The 23,518-nt window shown below is 36.6% G+C and overlaps 1 protein-coding gene across 6 annotated transcripts in view; it reads right to left on the minus strand.

Annotated features, from left to right (window-relative positions):
- CCDC91 (coiled-coil domain containing 91) overlaps positions 1-23,518 on the minus strand; it is a 92,657-nt gene that overhangs the window by 32,489 nt on the left and 36,650 nt on the right. For all 6 annotated transcript variants that reach the window (XM_085048955.1, XM_085048958.1, XM_085048957.1 and 3 more), the window contains 2 exons: positions 15,964-16,041; positions 7,030-7,137 (listed from right to left, as the gene is read on the minus strand). In XM_085048955.1, the coding sequence (XP_084905081.1) occupies positions 7,030-7,137; positions 15,964-16,041 (186 nt within the window). The remainder of the gene's footprint in view (positions 1-7,029; positions 7,138-15,963; positions 16,042-23,518) is intronic.

Raw genomic sequence — 23,518 nt, forward strand, 5'->3', positions numbered from 1 at the left:
GAGCTAAAATGCTGCATTAATGCTATTAATAACTAATTCTAACTTATTCTAACATATTCATCTTAATCCCAAACTCCAAATTTGAAGTCAAACAAAAAATCAGGTGTCTTGAATGAACTGAAATGCCTTTTAAGAAAATAGCTTATTTCTGAGTCCTGTACTTTTTCATTTAGAACAAAATGTGTACAGGATTTCATCCACTAAATAAAAATGCAATTCTTTTGCTATAGCAATGGGCATCCAATTTATGTTTCAGCAGATTGGTTTCTTATCAATATTGAATAAATCATTCTGCATGGATCACCAAATTTCACCTGGATAAAGTCATTTTGGTAGCTGCTATTCATAGCTTATGTAAAAGTAGTCAGTTGGATAAACATTCAAAATAAACCAGCCAAGAACATCACAGTTAATCAAAGAACATCCAAGTTAATATGAGTACCCTAACACTAAAAACGACTAAGAGGCCTCGCATTATTTGGAGTATCACTGCAACAGGTTGTTGGTATTTCCCTCTTGCGCAGGTCTTTCACCTGAGGAAACACTTTTCACACACAAATGAAATGACACTTGGAACCTTCTTTTAATGACATCATTATCCAAACCAGTATATTAAGACATTCATTTGTCTAATTGACCCCCAGTGAATGACGAGTTTTCCTTGTTACAAATATCTACTGATTTTTTAAATGAAACTGCATTGTAGTTTGTTGTTTAATAGAAAAAACACAGACATAATGTCATCTGCAATACTGGGGGTTTCTTTGTACCTTCATAATATATGAACATAGAACTATCCTCCTCCCTCAAGACTCGGGGGAAAATTATCTTTAGAAACATCAAGTAAATGTTTCATTACTTCATAAAAATAAACCACTGGATGGGGCTTTTTAAGAATTCAACACTTCAAATCTGTTCACCTATTTGAAAAGAAACCTTCTGAACTCACAAATTTCTACTTTTATTTCTGTCTCTCATGAAGGGACCTAACAGTAGGAAGAAATAACAGAGGTCATGGGAAACATTATTCTGTGAGAGGAAGGTGACGTAACAAAAATACATCATGATTTCGTAAAGTTATCAAAATATTCCCATTTCTACATCCTATTCAAAATATTATCCCGAGGAAAAAGGCGACCTTATTAAAATAATAACAGTTTTCTGCTCCTCTGGAAAAGGCTGGCTCCATTTAACAGCATTTTCTTCTATGCTGCACCTTCTGCTCAGCACCGCTAAGCTGTGCCTAAGTCAAATGACAAGATCTGGGGATTGTAACTGGTTTCTTACACTGTCCTCACTATCTGTGGCATCTCAGTGTTTGGCAGGGCAAGGTGGAAAATCTGTCTGAAGAATTCCAACATCTGGTACATATTTCCACTTCCTCAAATTATAACTCATTACTGCATGGTTGAACTGTGTCCTTTTGCCAGTTTGAGGTTCAAGTGTCTAACAAAGCAGCAAAGCTTTTCAGAGAGACAGCTCTGAAAACATTATAAAAATGACAAAACATTATGAAATAAGCTAAAACAATGTGAATGTAAAGAAAAATTATAATGGAGGTAATGAAATAACCAAGGATATTCTTGCACTCAGCATTCCATTCAGCAGCATGCAGTGAGTGCACAAACTGTGTCATTTGAGGCACATCAGAGGCTGAACTTAAGGGTAAAACATTTTGCTGCATAAGTATTTCACTCTTTTTATAAATAAAGTGAGAAGCTATATAAAGGCATCTAATAATGAAAATACTTTTCTTGGAAAGCCCACAGTAATAGAGACCATGAAAAACCCAACACACTTTGAGGTCCTGAGGGTACAGAGATAAGCAACTTTATAAAAATACGAAAATTATAAAGAAGTATCAATGACTTCTTCTTTTTTGTGATTTAATTCATTTCACTGCCTGTATGAGTTCTCCACAAACTGCTCCATTTATCAGGAAAAAATAAAGGAAACAAACTCCTAAAATATGAGCAATGTAAACAGCAAAATATTCAATAATGGAAGACAGCAAAACAGAGGAAACCAAATTTTTTTTTCAGCAACAGCTGACAGGAAAATAACAGAGGAGAAAAATCATACTATATTACTTAGCTGTTCAGTATTGACAAGAGTTGATGGCATAAATTCCCAACAAGTAATGAAAGCTTGAAGATAACAAGTTGTATAAGCAAAAGACAGAAAGAAAAAAAAAAATCACTCAAAAGAGCTACTTCTAAGTGCCATTTGACAAATCCAAGGAAGCAAATGTAATTTCCAAGCAAGATTTTTCGTGGAGATGTTAGAAGTGTCCTGGCTGAATTAGTGGTGCAAAGGGACTGCAAAATCAACCTCCAACTAGTAGGTGAGAGTGGCCATACTGAAATCAGGTTGGAAAACTCTGGTAAGGGGTTATATTCAAGAAACTCCACCAAACAGTTATGCTGTTATCAGATTTTTTCATGGAATGTTTGGAAGGTAATGCTTTTTCAGAATTTAGGAAAAACAAGCAAACAGAAAAGCAAAAAAAAGCCTTCCCAGCACAGGAAAAGCTGATTCTTGCTCTTTTTATTTTGATTCTATTTACACGGAAATAAAGGAGGTAATTCGGAATGAGGAATTCAGGAATAAATTTCTCAGATTTGCCACAGGATTCTAATATTTTTTTTTTTTTTTGCTCCTTTACATACTGAGGAACTACCAGAAAATAAAGAAGTTCTGAGAAAGTGTAACTTCAGTCTTGGCAGAAGAGCAGGAGACCTGAAAAGACACAACTAGGTGAATTATGTGAAGATAAATCGCATGAAAATGTAACAGGAATGACTGATTAGAAGTACTTGGTTTCGAAGGGAATGAATAAACAAGTATTTCTACAGCAGCAAACTACAAGATTTCTGAGAACTGGGAGGAAATGCCCAGAGTAGGGGACATGGTAAGAACTCTAAATAATTTCCAAACCTATCATAGTTGGAATTCATGAGCCAGAAAGGTTATGCCCACCACAGTGTTTTCAGTCTGCAAGTCTTCAGGATTATTACTTCCACTGAAAAAAATTGGCTAATGTCTCCCAAAAATGCAAACCTTCACAAGACTCTCAGAATCTAGTTTGCATATGGCCCCTTCAAGATCAGGCATTAAATAAATTTCACAATTTCTACCATCAGATGGGAAAAACATAGAACCTCTTTTGTTTACAGGAGAAGAAAAACATAATCAAAATTCATAACATAAGCATTATTAGAGAAACATGAGGCACATTTTGAGTAGATATGAAATTATTTGAAATCATAGAAAATTATATCTCCTGACTCTAACACCAAGCTGCTGAATGAAATAAACGTTTTCCCTGGCATACAATCACTCACTATACAAGAAAACTACTTCTTACATTTGACATTCCAGGAGTTGTCGGGAGACATACTGGTACCTTTCCCAAAAGGTTATGCAAAACACATCAAAATGCATCATCCAAATACCAGAGAAGATAACTATCGCATTCCAGCAGCTCATGGCTGTTGTCACCTCAGTTTTCTGCTTGTCCCCAGACTGTTCTTGAGACCACAATAAGCTTTAATAAATGAGTTCCAGCCAATGGAACTTTTATTCTGACTGACCTTTCAACAAATTGTTTTCAAATCTGAGATAAACCAGTGCTTCTCTGAGTGAGTCTCAAAGAGACAAAAGATTTCATGCAACGGATTTTGAATTACTGTTTATCATACAAATGACAGCCAACATCATGACAGAGTGGAAAAAGCATTATAGACATGGGGGTAACTCTGCTTATCTGAAATGTTGTTGCAACTGCAAAGGTGAGACATGTTGCACACTCATAAAATCATCATGAGAAATCCCAGCAGGAGAATGTGCAAGGAATATTGTCAAGTGATTATTTAAGAAGGAAATGTGTGCTCTGAACCTCACTTCATACCTGTTTGAATCCCTCACCATCCAAGAATGCCTGCTTCCCCCTGCTTAGAAACAGTAAGGAAGGAGAACATCAGGGTAAGGAAAGACAAGTGGAAAGTAAATAAAGGGAAAACCATCTCTCATAAACAAGAAGTGATCTGCTATAGGTATTTAATATTTTATTTTGCCTTAATAAGTAGATCATTGATTGTTTTAAAAAGAATAAAAAACCATACCTCTCCATAGTCACATTTTAACACCATCCATCAGCTTTGATTGAATAGTAAGGGAAATTTCTGAGTATTAAAAAAACCTATTCAGAAGTTTGTTGATCATGTTTCTCAGCATGTATTTTCACACAGCACATGAGTAAAACCACCAGATCACAGTTGGTGTTCATTTTCAGAAGGCAATACCAAAGGTCTGTGTCTCAGAAGAAGATAAGGGTGAAATTTGTGATTTTCCAAGCTGTAATAAACTGGTATGTGCTTTCCATTGGCATTGTCTGATATCCTCAAATGACAGAAAAGCAAAACAGATGTGCACAGCTTTCCTAACTATTCACTAGATGACATGACTGATTTCTGGCATGGAGGAGAAGAATTCTCTTTGCCCTGTTCATTGATGGAGGACACTGTGACATTGGTGCCCCTAAATACACCACAAGAATGCCTGGCTTGCTTTTGGAAATGCTGACATCATGGAATGACCCGGGCTGGAAGTGACCTCAAAGATCATCTGGTTCAACTCCCTGCCATGGACAGGGACACTTTCCACTGTCCCAGGTTGCTCAGAGCCACATCCAGCCTGGCCTGGGACATTTCCAGGGATCCAGGGGCAGCCACAGCTTCCCTGGGCAACCTAGGAATGAGGTCTTTCACATCTTCCCCCATCCTGAAAAACACAGCCTTGGACACTGAACATTATCAGCAGGACAGCACCTCTCTAGACAGAATTTTAACCTGAATCTCCACCTGATAAAATTAAGGCTTCAAAATCAGAGACTTCAATAAACTCTAATGGTAGGTTAAAGGCTGGCAGAGAAAAAGAGCCTTTCCTCCTTCTCAAAGAAGCTTTTGGGAGGGAGGGGAATACGAATTTAAGGGGCTAATGGGAGTAAGTGGAAAGTATGAGAAAGGCGTTATCATGAGATAATCTTAATAGGGTGGAACTGGAAATAAAGCAGCTGAAAATTTAAAAGGAATGGCAAATGAGTGGCAAAAAACTATGGGGGTTGACAGTTTTACATGGGCTTAAAACTTTGGAGGCAAAATACTGCTTGTAAGGCAAGAATGTTAGAAAGAAACAACAAAATAAGTGATTTTTGTGTTGAGTTTATACTTGCACTGTGTGATTCAAAAAAATTCTTTACAGTGATACAAATACTTATAAATCTCCATGTAAAAGTGGCTATGCATGTACAATCTCATTACACAAAATATTCATCACTCAGTGCATAAATATTAGTAGTAATTTCATCAATCTCAACTGTTAGCAATGAACAAAACCATTTGAAGAAAAAGAAATGTGAAAACAAACACAAAAACATACATTTAAGAGTAGATGTGTTCAAAAAGAATAAAACCACACTACCTATTTCTCAGATCTTTCCACAAAGTTTTAGGAGCGAATAAAATCTATCAGTATAAATCACATTTAATTAAACCTGACAGCTCAACCATTAGAACTGATACTTTTCCATTTGGTTAGGCTTCAAAATCCCAGTTTTATATTACAATTAAAGGTAGAAAGCCTTGATTGCATCGAATGAGAGATTATTTGGAAGTTAGTGAACAAAAGTGACTTTTTCTGTGATCTGAAGGGGATGTTAAATGCAGACATGGTGTGACCTGGACACTGCTATGTCGTAACCACTCTGTTGTCCTTGTGATCAAGAACAATTCTTCACATTGCTGAGTTGTCCCAAGGTAAATCTGAACCTCACAAACATGTTTTCACATTTCTGTCCCGTTTTGGGGGTTTTGATGCAAATCCATCTGATCACAGGTGCAAAATTTTGCTCAGCCTGTAAGAACACTCTCAAAAAACCTTCCTGTGACGCTTCCATATTTGATGAGATTCACTGCTTTTTAACATCCAGAAAGTGATATCAAGTTAGCAAACGGTTTGTTCATTCCAAAAACACAAATATTTTTATAAAATTCATTTTTACTTGCTCTTAAGGCAGAGCTTTATAGCAAGCATTAAATAACTGCAGTTCTGTGCAATAACCTCATTCATGATGCAATCAATTTCTCCACATTATTACATATTTCCTTCATACTGTTTATAGAGATGCTTATATATTTAATACACATTTGCAATAGGTGTTAATTGATATGCTCAGAACAGTCAAATGGTCTTAAAACACTTCTGGAAATGGTGGAGTACTTCAAGGGGACCTTTGATGTATTTAGGCCAAATATACTCCATGCAAATTTAAGAATTTATTTTGATTCAAGAGCTGGAGTTCAGTCAAATCAAGATCTTACTGACAACAAAACAGGTTGACAATGTTCAGATACTCATTAGTAACTGCTTTGATTTCAAATACTTGCTGTACAGTATTTGCACTTTTATTCAAGTCATGCTAAATGAACCAGTTTAGGCCATTAACATATATCTATATATATATCTGGATATTGTATAATTCCTCATAGGTTTTATTTTTAGGTAAGACTTCTATGAAATAAAAAGAAGTGTTGATAACACGTGTTTTTGTCTATCATCTAAGAACCATCACAAAATTTGGACCAAAAATCCACGCAAATCCCACACAATCAAACCCTGCATTTAACTACATAAATTAAAAAAAATTGAATGGTTTCTCCACAACCACAGAAAATGGCAGCAGTTAAAAAGTAAGCATTAAGTTGCTCTGAGACTTCTTCTCAGTGCTACACTCTCCTTGAATCTGTTCTGAGCAGGCTCCAGCATTACAGAACATTGTTGATCCCAACAGATGAAGAGTCCTTATTTATTTAGCATTTTTAAAAGCCTGTGTTCAGTGGTATGCTGAGGAAACAAGGTGGAAAATGGATAATTTTCTTTGGGGATCATATGTGTTAATTTTGTTTTCAAGGAGGAAAGAGTTGAAACGAAAAGAAAATCAGGGAAATTCTTGCATGTGCACATCCATACCTGAGCATCAAGAAGTTCTTCACATTTATGAGAATGCTTTTCAATTGCTAATAGATACTGCTTTTCAATAGCTGCTTCTTGCTGCTGAACTGTAGATTGTAGCAGTGCCTGCAAAAAGAAAGCACAAAATACTCAACAAAGATATAACAGGGATGCTTATTGGTAACTGCAGATCCACCAGGACTCATCTGTAACCAGAATGTGGAATGCTGTTATAAATTTGGAATGTGCAACGATTAAAGTACCTTTCCATGTAACACTACCTTGTTTTCAGTCAGGACTAACATTTTTTGGATCTCAGATTTCTAATACAGTCTGCTTAAAAGACAGCAGCACACAGAAGATAGAGAGGGAGAGTATTTCTGTAAAATATACTCAGTTCAGTGGGGACCACACAAGAAGAGAAGCATATGAATGCTGCTGAAGAGAAAAAAAAAAAAAGCAAAAAAAAAAAGCCAGACATATTTCCCTGGCTGACAAAACTCCACATCCTCTCGGCACTGTGTAAGATCCCATGGGCCAAGCATGATCTTCACAACCACAAGTCAAGTAGAAGCAGATGGAAATTCTGAGTAACATAAAACATAAAAGAATGCCCCCCCAGCATGTTCACACTCGAATGTGAGGCAGTGGAAGTCCAAGTGTGGAAAGTCAAAGTACCAAGGCAGTAACAGACAGATGATAGAGCAGGAGCTGGGAGTGTGTGAGCACATGTTTGTGCACATGCCTGCATTCACACATGCTTGGCTAAACCCCACACAACCTCCAGCATCTGAACGCAGAAAGAGGAATAAAAACGTTGGAGATATGTGAAAAAAACCAAATTACCGTTTGGAGAATTATGCTCAGGTTTCCTTGAACAATGATGGTATCTAACATTGACTTGGCTCATGTGATTTAAGTCATTTGCCCTGATAGTATGAAGTATTTATGGCACTTCTCAAATATTTATTGGGCTATTTATACACAATGGACCAAACTATTCTTAATTCGTAATCAATATACTGAAGTAGTCAAAATGACTGGGTAAGTTAAAACAGACATGACTTTTACAGAAAACAGATCTTTGGCCCAAATGCAGACAAAGAAAAAGAATTCCATCTTTCAAAAAATATTTTTGAGATATATTTACTTCATGGAACATAACAGACACATCAAATAAAATTGTGAATAGTTTTAAAAAACCTCAAAAAATATGTAGAAAAGATAAAATCTTCTGACAATTTTTGGATTACCAATTCAAATTTTCTACTAGCTCTGGAGAACAGATCACTCTTCTCCAGTAATGCTATAGTATGGCAGCAGTTCTCAGCACAAATTCAGCGATTTAAAAGGCTAAAAGTGTAATCAAAGTGTAAGAATACATTCTCTGATGTTTGCAGGGGATTTAGCAAGCTGTAAGTTTACTTTCAAAAAAGCCAAATTATTTCTGAATGAATTCAATTCTTTCATTCATAGAAATTCAAGCAATCAGAAAAACTGAATTCTCAAAGAAGTATAACCTCTGTATGTGGATCTTTATACATTAAATCCTACTCTGCACAAGGTAGAATTGTCTCAAATCACTGGCAAAAATTAAGCCTGGACTTTGGGGTTTGGGTTCTTTTTTTTTCTTTTGCCTAAACTATCGTGGCAAGAAATCATTCATGTAACTGGCACAAAAGAAAATACAACAATTCTGTTCTTAGGGACCACAGTAACAGAATGGTCATGAAGCTGCAATGGCATTTCTCAGACAGTTTATTGCTCATGCCAAGGGTTGAGTCACCTTGTGCACTTTGCATTGCAAACTTTACTGGCAACTGTTAAAATCCTATTAAATCACATAAAGAACTTTCAGTTTTCAAAGAAATAATTATTATTTATTGGATGGCATGTAGAGGCTGTTAAATTTTAAAAATTACTTTATTATTACTATTTTTCTTTAGAAAATACATAAAATTCCACACTCAGAAACAAAAGCCTTCGTTTTCTGTCATGCACATTATTAATGCAGTTTAAATAGTACCACAGAGCTGATCCTATATTTGACTATTCTACTTGTTGGCCAAGGAAGGATAAAGTGAGAAAAATCTCCCTGTGTAGCACAGTACTTCAGAGAATCAGGTTTCTTGATGGGAAATACAGCAGAGATGTGTGATACCCATCCAAAGCTTTGGCAAATTTCAAGATAATCAACTCCTCAATAGTTAAAACAATTTCATTTACAAATTAACTCATTTGTTAAACTGAGGCACACTTTTGGACACCTGATGATAGGCCTCTCTAATCTTATAGTTACAACTACAATGACACTAAAAGTCTTTCGTTAATTGCCATTTTAGGCAAATACTCCTATCCCTGCTGAAACACCACTTTCTTCCTTAATTATTTAAGGAGGAATTATTAATTAGGCAGCTGGGCTGACATTCCATAAATCTATGGCCAGTGATCTAATATCAAGCTGGCATTCTTGAAACAGTCTCCTTTTAATGGAATTATTTCAAAAAAGGTTACAGCAGAATGTAGCCTATGGCATGATGTCAAGGGTAGGATTTCAATACAAGTGCTCTTGTTAATTAATTTCTCCTTCTATATATTGTAGAATGAACTCCCTTGACACTGGGCTGGAAGGGTCATGATTCTGTGACCCTTTTTCCTTCAATAACCAAAACTTTGTGGTGGCTTCTGACAGAAAAAAGACACCAAAACCCCTTAAGAACAGAACTCTCTATAGAGTCTTCACTTTAGTTTGATATATGATGTGTTATAAAAATCACAGAAAAAACATTTCCTCAAACCATTATAAAAATCTTCACACATTCAAATGACTGTACAAAACATTCTTAAATTAAACTAAGTAACCTGAGCAAATTACTCTGAACCCCTGTTTGAGCTCAGATGAAGAACTAACCTTAGCTTTAATTTTTATACATTAGAATAATTTTAGAAGGCCTTGAACAGAAAGTAGATCCAAACATCATCGTAAGATCCATGATCACCCTGAGGGGGTTTTAAGGAAATACACATCTATTACATGCTTTAGCAGGGGTCAGAGAATTTAGTCCTGAAATTAACAGCACACTACCTGTGCAGTGGGAATCCTGGAGAACAGCATTCCCACTACAGACTGGGGACTGAAAAATGGTACAAAACCCAAGATGAGAAGAAAGACTTAAAACCACACATGATCACAACACTTCATCCTGTATTTCTACATTGTGTGTTATGTATTGAGCACTAGATTATCTCTAAAATTTATCCTCATACTTAAAAAGGCAAAAGTCCAATAACTATGGTTTTGCCAAAAGCATAACACAGACACTCCAGCCTATTTTTAATGCAAACCTACTTGCACAGCCCTACTGTGTAGTATCTTCATCCTACTGGCAATAGAAACCACAGCTACTTGCCCAGACAGAATTTACTGTATCACCAGAAGCTAGAATTTGTGAGATTTCCTCTTGAATTAAATAGCCAAAATACAGACTGTTAGCCCAAATACTTCCCAAATTCCCTGAGTAACAAATTGCTAAATCCCTTTCTTTCAACTCCCTCTTTTTATCATAGGAAAAAGCTAGTCAGAATAAAGGCAAGAGGAAAAACAAAGCAGAGGTCATCATCCCCTCCTATCCCTTCTGAAAAACAATATAAAAATTCTGACCATGCAAAACACAGACTTCCCAGATGCATAGCATTGTTTAAAAATGTTAAACCTACTCGTATGTAACATCAGTATCAAATATAAATCATGATGTGCGTGTTGCCGGATTATGGTTCAGAATGCTACTCAAAAGCACTGCATCAAAACCCTCAGTCAATCCAAAAGAATATCCTGCTCAAGCATCACTGGCTTGCTTCAGTAGCTAAATGGAAGCCACAACATCAAACATCTTCTTTACTTCAAAATTGCCGAGTCAGGATGATCAAAACAAGGCATCTTTAAAAACAGAAGTTCCTAATGAGAAGTACATTTACCACACTGCTTCAAACATGTGAACTGTATAAAATACCAGCATCAATTTCAGCAATAGTACTTCTGAATTTTTATGCTTTATAGCATTAGACAATGATTCATCTAATTCAGCATCCTGTCTCCACCATTTAATTCCTTTTTGCTACTTAATTTAAGGGTGAAATGCAATTAACCAATTGCTGAATGATAAAACAGAGCTGAGGACACAATGGAAATTCTTTCCTGACCCACAGAAAAGATACATTAACTCCATAAAATATACTGTTTGACCATAAAATGTACTATTTGTGGTGTTATAATTCAGCTATTAATTAAGACAAAGACAATACAAATAAAATTCTTCAAAAGATTTCTGAAAATGTTTCTTTCAAAAGAATTCAATTTATCCTCTTCAGCCCAAGTCACTGCACATTTTCATGATCAGGCTATTTCCAGGTGAGCTCAGTCTCACTGGTACATGAGTGTAAAGGATTTATTTTTCACAAAACACCGTTCTCACAAATTCCTGCCAGAAAGAAACTGCAAACCCACTCTTAATCTTCTATTAACTTTTCTATTGTTATAATATTTAGGACTTTATTTATTATTCTATCACCAGGAGCACATACACAATTCATCCTTACTACAAGGGGAGAGAGAGAGACTCCTTGCAATTTTTTAAACTGCTTTCAAAACATAAAGAACATTTAATCAGTGATAAAATATTTTTGATAGCCAGATCTCTGGATGTGTGAGACTTGATTGCACCTTGCTTTTATTGTAGTTCTGTAGCAAGACTTTCATGGTAGCATCACTGTTGTACATGAGTACTCTTACGTTGTAAAATCACAAGGAATCTCTCCTTTTCCAACCACCAGCTCTCCACGAGACAAACCAATGTTGTTTTATGTCCCAGGCTCACTTGAATTGTAGTGTGACTTGCACATGAACAAGCACAGAAGTTGGAAGTGAAATCCAAGCCCTTGTAACAACTTTTGGATTTGTCCTTTTATTCATGTGTCAGGCCTTTCTGAGCCAGGATGTCAACTTGGAAGCTTAATAAACTAAGCTGAAGTTTTAAAGAGCTGAGAACTGGCAACATTTCAGAGCTTTCCCTCACTAGGGATAAACTATGTCTAAAAAAAGATACCCTGGTTCTAGATTGACTTATTTTGTAATAAAATCCTATAAAATTTCCTTTGTTTATTAGAGGGTAACCTTTCAGTTCAGAGGTGCTTTATTCACACAAATATTTTTGAAAGAAAATCTGATGGCCCCCACATATTCCCTGCTTTGAAAATCTGTCTGCTCTTACATTCTGAAAATCTGAAAAAAAACCCCCACCACCTAACACTGAAAACTGATAGACAAAACTCTTACAGCAGCAAGGGCTGTGAAGAATTTTGCATCTTGAAGTTAACTTCTATAAAGGGAACACACATCTGAGTCATGCAGGCTGCCTTTTAGAAGACTATTAATTGCTTAAAATAATCTAGGGAAATGAAACCCATCAAATAAATACACCTGCCTGTAACTCATATTCTTTAAAGTTTACATTAGAAGACATTTTATATGATGGGAAATAAAACAGATTAAAACTATAAACTCATCTATTTACAGAACTATGACAATTCCAGAACAAAAGCTTGACTAAACAAGCATGGGAGAAATTCTTATGTTGCTTGTGGTAAATATCTTTAGATGTGATGTGATCCCACAAGCACAACTTCCAAGATCTACATTTACTTTTCTTTACCGTGGTTAATTACCAGGGATAAAAGTTTAAAACAACAATGACATGAAAGACAGAAATTAAACAAAATTAGGTAAACATGAGAAGGGGAAACTTGGCCTGCACAGAATACTGAGTTAATTTTTAATTTGCTTTCCTGTGGTTTTAAATACAAATTTCGTGACCCTGTTGTGGATGGTTTATTTGTTTAAAGGAAGATTAGAATGTGAGATGCTTAACAATGGCCAAGGCTTTTGAGGGTTTGTGCTACAAAGCATCTAATGGTCCTTATTAATGGATTTCCCAACACATTCAGAAAGCGAACATTCCAAAGACAACTGAAATTAATTCCAAGGGCTTTGATATATCCACGTCCTTGGAAAGAGGTCATTCAGTATTTGACTTCTTGCATAAGCTGCATTTTCAGCACTGCTGCCACATTAAGAAGGGTAGGAATTGAGGGCATTTGGCCTCAAACTTGTCTGTCTGGTCTGCCCAGTAATACCACATTGAAAGATCCACGTGCAGAAATACTGCCCCTTTTACTACAAGTAACTCCCCAGAATCTAGCAAAGGGACCAGAAGGAGGCATGACCCATCTGGAAGCACACAAAGACACATCAACAACAGAAGACTGCTGCACTCTGTCTGCAAGGAGTGGAATCAGCTCTAGATGGGAGATAACTGTGATTTTCTGGTTACCGTCTTGGCAAACTTGTACAAAGATGCAAAGATGGCAACTCTTTTCCTCTGAAAACCAAAAGGAAGGAACATTCACAAATCCACCAGCAGCATCACTTACCTGTGCCAGGAAGACAGAAAAGACCAGTCAGTCAACTTTTTTCTACTGCCGTACCACTCAAAGTTTCAATATCTAAGTTGTAGGATTTGGGGGTTTGAAGGATTCTGGGGATTATTTCCTGGGGCTAAGGCTGAACTGTTCATATTTTTACAAGCTACCCTTAAATAATCAATATTGGGCATTACCATAAGTTGTGCTAAGGCTCTGCTTGAAGCAGCATCCCAAAATTATAATGGACTGGTATCAGAGAGGTTTAGTCAAAATTCCAACATTCCCAACTGCAAAAGAACCTAATTAGGGCCTGAGCAATCCCTTGACCAGGATAACCTGCAACAGTTCACTGGATTAGACCCCAAGGAATGCAAAATGAGCCTGTTTTAATTGCTAAGAAGATTTTCCTTCCCATGCCTTTTAAACAACACATAGACTTGTTTAGGTTAATTTCCGCACTCAAGGTAATTTAGGGATTAATTAGATAATATTTACAAAAATCTACTGAAAATGGAAATTACTTCTGCATATATATGATCTGTGTTAGTGTAACACAGTCTTAAGTCTTAAAGAAGACGTATTTCAGCACAAAATTAGGTCTGGCTAATCATGACTAAATTAAAAGAGTTAATGAATCTCACAATTCTGTATTTCACTAAAAGGACTAATCAGATTTACTTTACATTCCTAAACAAATTCTACATGTAGGAACTCTTATTTGGTTATCTAACTACTTGCCAAAATGTCTGAAAAATGGAATAAATTCCTAAAGATGTGCGCAGTTAAAAAGCCCCCAGAAGGTAAGATACTACTTTTATAATTACAAAACCACATTTGACTCATTTAATTTAAAAAAAAAAAAATCTTAGCTCTGTTCCATATTGAAATATTAACAATGAATTAACATTTTAAAAGAATCCATGAGATTATTTTCTCAAACAAAACTACAGTTTCGCCTTCACTGAATTCCTTGATGATTCAGTGTTTTGTTTTGGCTTTTTTTAAATTTAAAGTACATGGCAAAGGGTTACTAGAAAGGTATTAAAGTATGAACAACCAACCAAAAAAGCTTGGATTTTTTTGAACCTAGCAATCTTCTTTGGTTTTTCTTCCTCCCCTGCTGAATAAGTCACCCCATGCTTTTTCAAAATGCAAGCTCACACAGAAACAGCCAGATGTTCTACTCATATCTAGCACAAAACAGAAATGAAAAATGCTGCTATTGAAGATGTTCAGTGGCCCATTCAAAGGGGCACAGTCCAAAGAAAATTCCCATTTGAGAACTTCTTGGTCCTCAAAGAAGTAAGGGAAGACAAGCACAATAATTCTTATAAAGAAGTGAAATGAGGGAGGTATGGAGAAGTGGGATGTTTAGGTTTTCTCTGGAATGGAAACTTTTGAAACTTTTTTCTGCATAAGGTTCCCTTCAGATGAAATTAGTAAAAATCATATTGATGGAGACACACATAATTCCACAGAGAGCCAATTTCAATATTAGCTAGAACCCTACTAACAGTTTTTAGCAAAATTTTTAAAAGGCTTTCTTATTATCCTAGAATCATAGAATCATTAAAGTTGGAGAAGACCTCTAAAATCATCAAGTTTAACCACTAACCCAGCACTGCCAAGCCCACCACTAAATCTTCCTGCCCTCCATGCCAGCTCATTCTTTGGTCATGAATTACTGCAACCAAACAGGTAAAAGCTGAAATTCCCCTTCACTAACTCCATTGTCAGATTTGTGTTCTCAGCTCACAGTTGCCTACCAGGTCTTCAGTTTCCCCTTTCATTTTCAAATCCAGCCTTCATTTCCACATTCCTCTATCAGTTTTCCTCCTGCCAGATCTGCTTTAAGTCTAATTAGAATTCTTAGCTTTACTACACCTCCTAACTTGATTCAGTTTTTGTCCTTTGTGCATTTCTTACTCAATAGTTTCCATAACAGAACAAAAGACACAGATTGATGCTCCATGGTAACATCCAGTTCTTTCATCTTACAAGCTGACAGGAACTAAAACAACGTGAAAGAAGAGCTATAGATTCAGCTTTATTTCATCCACAACTCCTTCCCTTAGTGCTGTGCAGATAAAAACCTGCTGAACTGCTCTGTGATGCTGCTTTCCTGCAAGTGCAGCTCTTGAGACTGAAGAGGTCCAAAACGTGGATTTGCGATAAACAATCCAACCCAAAGTTTACCACAAGTGACTGAGACTTTTGGGTTTGTTCTGGTTTTAAGTTTCCTTACTGAAAACGGCTAACGAACTTTATCTGAAGTTTTCCAAAGTGCAGACTGAGAAAACATGTCATGCAAAATTTCAGACCAAACAATCTAAATTGAAAGCAACAGAAAAGACAGTGAGAGAGGTCGAGCAATCAGCACAGGCAGTACTAATAATCGTGCACTGCAGGCAGTCATCCTATTCACTGTTACAACAACATCATTTGGAACTTGTGTTAGCTTGGCAACTCATTTACCTTGAATTCTTCAACAATAATAGTTAAGGCTTCATGTCCAGCTTTTCTCATGTCTTCTAATTCCTGCTTATGCTTTTCCTGTATGAAAATATGGAAAAGATTATATACAACATAGGCACCCAACAAAGCGATTTTAGTTAGGAAAATAAATACCAAGTATTTGCCTCAGTTTTTGTATCTTTCATTAAGAAATGCACACAGCTTGATCCTTTAGATATTACATATATGCTAAATTCAAGTAGGTCCCAGTATTAGGCTTATTTTTATTTCTTAGTTCTTCAATTTCTTTTTTTTTAAAGGATTTTCTTTGTTTCTTGGTATATACCTGTGGATGGCAGGACTTCCAAATCATCCTCTTAGTAAAGTGTTATTTACTGCCTCTACTAATAAAAATGTTGAGATCAAACAGTATCAGATTCAGTTTCCTCACAACTGCACACCCTTCTCCTACTCACTACATGGCTCCTCTTCTATCTTTTGTTTTGTTCTTAATGTTCCAAGAGAAGTGTTCTTGCAATAGAAATCCGGAATATATTTTTCAAATAAAGCTGCATTGTTTATTTTTTATCTTCTGCATAGTTATTATGTTAAAGGGACCTGGAGAAAAACATTCTAGTATTTTTGCCTTTATATAATCATCTGGTAAGTCTGCAATTTGAACATCTGATGAGATTGTCATCAGCATTTCCCACTTATCAATAAGCAGCACCACTTTTTCCAGTCACCAGTTAGTAAGAAGAAGAAAAATGTTCCTTATTCTTTGCTTCAGGGTCTGTTCTTGTATCAGCTCATATGGGAGGACATGGTAGCTCTTAATTGTCTTGGATTTAATTTATCTTTGGATTTTCTCAGTGCAGAAAGCAGAAACACATTAATCACAAATGTTCCCTTGCAGTGATCACAGGACAAAACCATACACAACTTACACTATATAATTTTTGCTTTTTGGGCCAAAATAAAGTTGAAATTATTTAATACAATCCTATGTTTCCTAAGACCTGTGTGTTTGGAAAGAGCAAAACATAATGTCTAACAAAGCATGTCCAATTTTGTTATGAAACAACATGTAACACCATTAATAATTGATTAATCAGTCTGTAACTGTATTTGATTAGAGGTTTCCACTCTGTCATTCAATTCCTTTCTCCTGAAGAGTTCATCTTAGCAAAATGTGGGAAACTAAAGCTACACAATCGTCTTATCTCTGCCCCAAATATAATGAGACATTGAGATTTTCATTACTAAAAATATGGGCTTTTGTGGAGCCCTGCAAGAACAACTCCTGAGTAGCAGAAGAGTTGAAGACAGAAATATTTTGATGTGTAAATAAACTGCTACATGAGACAATGACACACAACATCTGGATCCATCAGTTTAATCACACAGCGATGTAGTCATGTATCACTGACATCACAAATCAAACTCTGATATTATACAGGTTAAAAAAACCCCAGTCGTTTTGACTGAGGAAGTAAGATATCCCACTCTGGTAGAAAGCACAGTGCCTCTCACTCACATTACCAGGCAAAGCAAGACACAAAGCAAAAAATTGAGTTTGTCCTCCTTTACATCATTAAAACTCTTCATAGTGGACTCCATTAAACTGAGATTTTTGTCTCCATAAAATCAACTCTTCTTTCTTTCAGGGAATAATTTAAAAAAAATATGAATTGGCACTCAGCATCATAATGATTCTGCTAATAAACTGGTAAGTTGTTATTTGAAGATATACATATTTCCTTCAATTCATCCAAGTATGGAGAAAAATAGCAATACTGAACGCAACAGAACTAAATCAATGAGAAATTGAGGTAAGTATGATGAGAATCAGTCCATAATGGCTAATTAATACACACACTAGAGTGTGCTATTGTGTATAAAATACAGATTGGTCACTATTTCTGCTCATGTGAAATAAGAATGGGAGCCTGACAGAACTAAGACACAGGAGCATCTCCAGCTCTCTAGCAAGGCAAATATTTTCACTTTGGTTAAATCATCATCTTAGTCAGAGACAGCTAAGAACCTAAAGATAAGGACAAATATAGAGAGGAGAGAAAGACTTGAGATTTCCCAAGCCAACCAAAACCCCCACATTAGGCACAACCTTAAGCTCACCACAGGAACCAAGGAGACACTGTGATTTATTTCATACAAGTAAATACCATTTGTACCTGGAGCATAACAATGGAAGACTTTGAGTTGAATAATGAAGTGAGGTAGCAAACAAACTTTCACAAGCAACTGCCTAACGTCGTAATGGTGAGGACATTTCCTGCTGAGTTAGGATGGAGTTGAGCCAGAGTTGAGTGAGTGTGAACAGACCAGTCTGCTGGGAACAGAATGACTGATTAAATGTGAAAAACTATGCAAAGGAAACAGTATGGAAGAGCCTGTACATGTCCCACACTGAAACACAATTAGAGTTCCCACACCACTCTCTGAGTATTTGTGACAGGGATCTCTACCCTGTCACATTTAAGACGTTCATATCTTGTGAAGAACAACTATTGTTTATATCTGCTTATTGTTTATATCTGCTCTTTTTTTTTCCCCTACAGGATGTGCATACAGAGGCTCTCCACTGAAGAGGACATTAAACAATAAAAAGAAATGTTAAAGTATTGTTACTATGAATGTACATTTTGCTACCAAAACTGCATGATAGGGTAAATAGCACCCACACTTGGCTCAGGGAGTCTTCTCTGGCTGCCTTCAGGTTTTTAAAATATTACACAGATAGTTACTTCTTTGGGATAAAGCTATAGATGTGGCAGGGCAACTTATGTCCTGGATGCTTTCCTACTTCCCCACATAACCTAAATGGTGGGACATGGTAGCACGAGGATGTGAGGAAAAAGGAGCAAACAGGAGAACAATTCCAGGGAAGCTGACAAGAGAACTCTTCCATTAAAGAACACAGTAAGCATGAAAGGAATTCTGAGCTTCATGAGGATATTTTCATGTCTCTTATATCAGAAGCACCAGTCTTCAGATCAAATTAAATTCCACTGTTGTCCATAAAGAAGAAAATATTAATTTGGAGAGGGCTGCCAGCTGACATCAGTGGCTACTGATACTGAAGTCAGTTACAAACACAATTTTATATTTCTCATGCATTTACAAATATATCAGTATTTATGTAGTTCTTTACTGTAGTACACTTCATGATATATATAGAAATGTATAAAAAAGCTACACTATTTTCCTTCTTTCTACAGATAAGAGACTGACCTGGACACTGCAAGCGTCTGGAAAAAGGACGACTTAAGGAAAGAGGATAATTTTAGGAAACACTTAAGCAAGCTGGATATAAGTAAGTCCACAATGCCTGACAAGATGCAACAAGTACTGAGGGAGCTGGCAGATGGAATTGTGAGGCTCTGCTCAACACCTGTGCACTGATCACAATGACCCAAGGAAGTGTCTGAGAACCAGAGGTAGGAAATGTCATTCCTGACTCCAAGAAATGCCAAGAAACCACAAGGAGCCACAGGCTGGGCAGTCCCACCTCAGTACCTGGGAAGGTGATTGTGCTGGTTTAGCCTGGGACAGAGGGAATTTTTTCAAAGCAGGGGGCTACATTTTGTATTTGTGCTGGAAAATGTATTGGTAACTCATGGATATTTTCGTTATTGCTGGCCTTTGACACTTCTTTAAAATCCTCCTAGAGAAGCTGCCTAAGTGTGGTCAGGAGAAGCTGAAGGTGAAGGGGATTGAAAATCAGCTGAGCTGCCACACCCAAAAGGTGGCAGTGTGTCCCATGTGTGTGCCACGGTTTAGCTGGTGAGGCAGTGTTAGGTCATCAGTCAGACCTGATGATCTCAAAGGTCTTTCCCAACCTACCTGATTGTGTAATTGTATTTATTAAGTCCTAACATACTAGGTATTAATCCTGAGGCTACTTGTTTTTCCTCAAAACTCTTCCACAGAAAGTACTCAAAAAGATCTTGCTGTTATGTTACAAAGCAAACAGTGGAGTGCAGCATATTTACCATAGGTGATCCCTTCTCAAGGACCCACTGCTTACAGTTCTCTACACTATATATGCTGTTTTCCAGTATTTATTCTGGATACAATCTTTTGTTACTAGTTTCAGACATATGAAACTTCCAATGTCCAAAACCAAACCCACAATTTATATCAACAAAACTATAACTAGAGATACCTTATGTGCCAAAAATTGCTAACATTTCCATCTGCAGCTCTGTTAACATTTGAGAAGTAATCAACAGATGCTTTAGAAATATAACTAACTGAAAGAATGTATATTGAATTTTCATAGAGTTGTAGTATTAGTAACACATAATGATGCTCACAGCACATTCCTAGAGGATACCTTCAGTCTTTTCATGGGTGTTTAAAAACCCAAGATGACTACGAAGAAACTTGACAAGTTTCAGTCAAGTAGCTTCAAAAGCATGCAGGAATAAATTTCACTTAAGCATGAATAAAAACTTCCCAAGATTTACTTCTAGAAGGCATAAACTAAGAACTCATAGCATCACTGTATGCAAATAATCTAATAATTTTATGTCGAGCTGTAAGATTTACATATCTTTGAAATTTTTCCAATGTAATGAAAAACCTAATTGTTTTCTTCCCTTTTTTCCAGTATAGAAAATGAGTTTTATTATAACATAAACAATCTTAATTAGCACAAAATCAACAGAAAGAGAAGTTACATCTTTACATTTGAATCTCCTTTTTATTTTCATTATGTGAACTGTTTTCTCATAACCAGCAGCTTGGGAAATTGAGCATCAAATCAAGGAGTTTGGGATAAAGTAAATACCAAGAAAAATGGGCACTGAAGAAGATGACAACACAGCCTTGTATAGACTTCCTCAGCTGAAGATCTGCAAGAAAAGCTTCTCTTGACCTTTTTGTTCCAGAGAAAAGTGGGATATGATCTGAAATCAAACACTGGTCAGTTAGACCATATTGCCCAAACCAGAATGCAAATGTTACCTGCAACAGAACTCCCAGCATTTTACTGCATCAGGGAAATGCTATCAAGCTGTAAACTTCAAGATTAGCTTACTGCTTATTTGTTTTACTTCTTGAGAAAATCATAAATAATCTCAGCGTGAAAGGGAAAAACAAAATGCAAAGAGAAATGAGACCTTCTCCAGAGAAAACGAAGTATATCAAGAACACAGGAGAACGAACTATTGCTTGCTTATTTTAAGATACTGCAATGGATTCTGCAAGAAAGGGCTTTTTGCCTAACCTCAGAAAAATTCCTGCTGGAAGGAAGCATGTCTCACAGTCCAGAAAAAGGTATCCAAATCACAGATACACAGGTTTTATAGGAAGTCCTTCTCACTTCTACTGTGTCTTAGGGAACTTGTAATGTAGCTCCACATTCTGAATGACTGTATTTTGCTTCCTGTAAAACCTCATACTGAACATGGATAGGTTTCACAGCACAAGCTCCTATTCTAACATGGCAGATATATTGAAAACCACCAAGAATGTTATATTCCATACAACAGTGATTTAAGTTTACAGTAACTGATATTTTGACTAGTTTACCATTTCAAATACTGCATTAATCAGATTTTTGGTTCAGGCATTCCTGACCCTGCCCTTAACTGGCAATGAGGTAGGCCAGACTGGAGTAAAATATTCCAAGTAATTCAGCCTGGGGAATATCCCCTGGATTGGAGTTATGATTTTAGTGACTGGGAGTAGGCTATTTATTTTTCTCAGCTTATGACCAAAGTATTAAATCACAAAATCACACAATCATTCAGGTTGGAAGGAACCTCTGGAGGTCATCTAGTTTAACCTCCTGCTGAAAGCAAGATCAACACTGAATTCAAACCAGATTGTTGAGATCCTTGTCCAGTGAGATCCTGAAAAACTCTGAAGATAGGGATTTCACAACCTCCCTGGCTAAGACATCCCAATGCTTATCTTCACCATAAAGTACCTTTTTCCTTATACCACATTGCAACTTCCATGTTTCAATCTATCACCATTTCCTGCTACATATCTCTGCAGAAGCTGCCTGGCTCCATTTTTCTAACAACTTTGTAGGTATTGGCCATCTGCTATTGGGTTTCCTCTAAGCCTTCTCTTCTCCAGATTTGAGTCACTGTACACTGCATCCCTCTCATCCACAGTCTAGGAATTTCATCACAGAAGGCAATCAGCTTGATCAGGCATAATTTGTCTTTTGGTAAGTCCATGTTGGCCATTTCCAATCACCTTGTCCTTGTGCCCAGAAATGGCTGCCAAGAGCACCTACACCATGATATTCCCAAAGACCAAAAGGCTGCCAGGCCTGGATCCATCCATCCATCCATCCATCCATCCATCCATCCATCCATATATCCATCCATCCTCCTACTTGTCTTCTTCCAATAATCAGTGGCTTCCCTCAGTCTCGGGTTGAAGCAGAACTCTCTCATCACTCCTAAGCTCTGTGGACTGAAGCTGCTCATTTTTACAAATGACACCTTTTTTCTTCCATTCCTTTTCACTGAGCTGGTGAAGCTCTGGCTCTGCTTCCTTCCCAGACACCGTGCATTTTTATCTGCACATTTGGCATGGCTCTCCAGAATCTATTCAATTGTTGTGCTGGTTTAAGTCTGCTTTGGGTTATTTCTTTTAGCACCTCCCACCACCTCTGAGGTGACTCAATCCCCACTTCTTACAAGCAGATGTTAAACTCACACATGGGAGGAGAAAGAAAGGCTTGCTTTGCTCTTTTTCAAACAACATGTAAGATGGACAATCAAGATGACAGAATTTAATTCTCAAGTCTGTGTTTAAGAACTCAGGCTTGATTAGCAAAGGTGATGACAACATCCACTTGCCTGACATGAAGGAAGTTCCAATTCCACAGGATTTGTAACAAACAAACAACACCCCAACCTCCCCCACAAACCTCCCTTATACTTTGGGGTCCATACATGAGGCTGAGCATCTAAAGAGCACTCCCATGTGAAAACTGTAACATGCATTTATTAATTTCTCTATTTCACTTACTGTGAAACACGATGGAACTGAACTAACAGCAAAAGTAGTTGCTCCAGAGGAGAAAAGTTGTGTTTGAGGATGTGGGGTGGGTGAAAAATCTAACCAATACCTTTAAAAAATTATATATTTAAACTATTCTCTTCCTCAAAGCAAAGGAGTCGCACTAAAATCACCAAACCAAAGTCAAAATCAATTTCTCTCCTGTTTTTTTCCCACTAAATTAAGACAGAAAACATCGGATGCTGAAAGAGTCAACAATGATTGATACCACCTTAGGTTGCTTAGAGGTAACTAAAAGCTTCGTTGGGTTTTAATTGTTTTTTGGTGTTTTGTTTTGTTCTTTTTTTTAATTAAACTGCGATTTGAAAAACACAGACCCATTAAATTTTAAAAATTACAGGTCATTAAGCTATGTCATCTAACCTATTTTTAAAAAGTATTACTATTGACCACAAAAAGCAAATGGATTCATACAGATAAATATTCAGGACTCTAAAGTTATAGTGAAAACAACAAAAATAGACATATATGTGATTTTCAAAACATAGTCTTAGAGTAATACAAC

This window comes from Lichenostomus cassidix, chromosome 1Aa, assembly GCF_008360975.1.
Source record: "Lichenostomus cassidix isolate B80296 chromosome 1Aa, HeHo_3.0, whole genome shotgun sequence".
Taxonomy (NCBI): Eukaryota; Metazoa; Chordata; class Aves; order Passeriformes; family Meliphagidae; genus Lichenostomus; species Lichenostomus cassidix.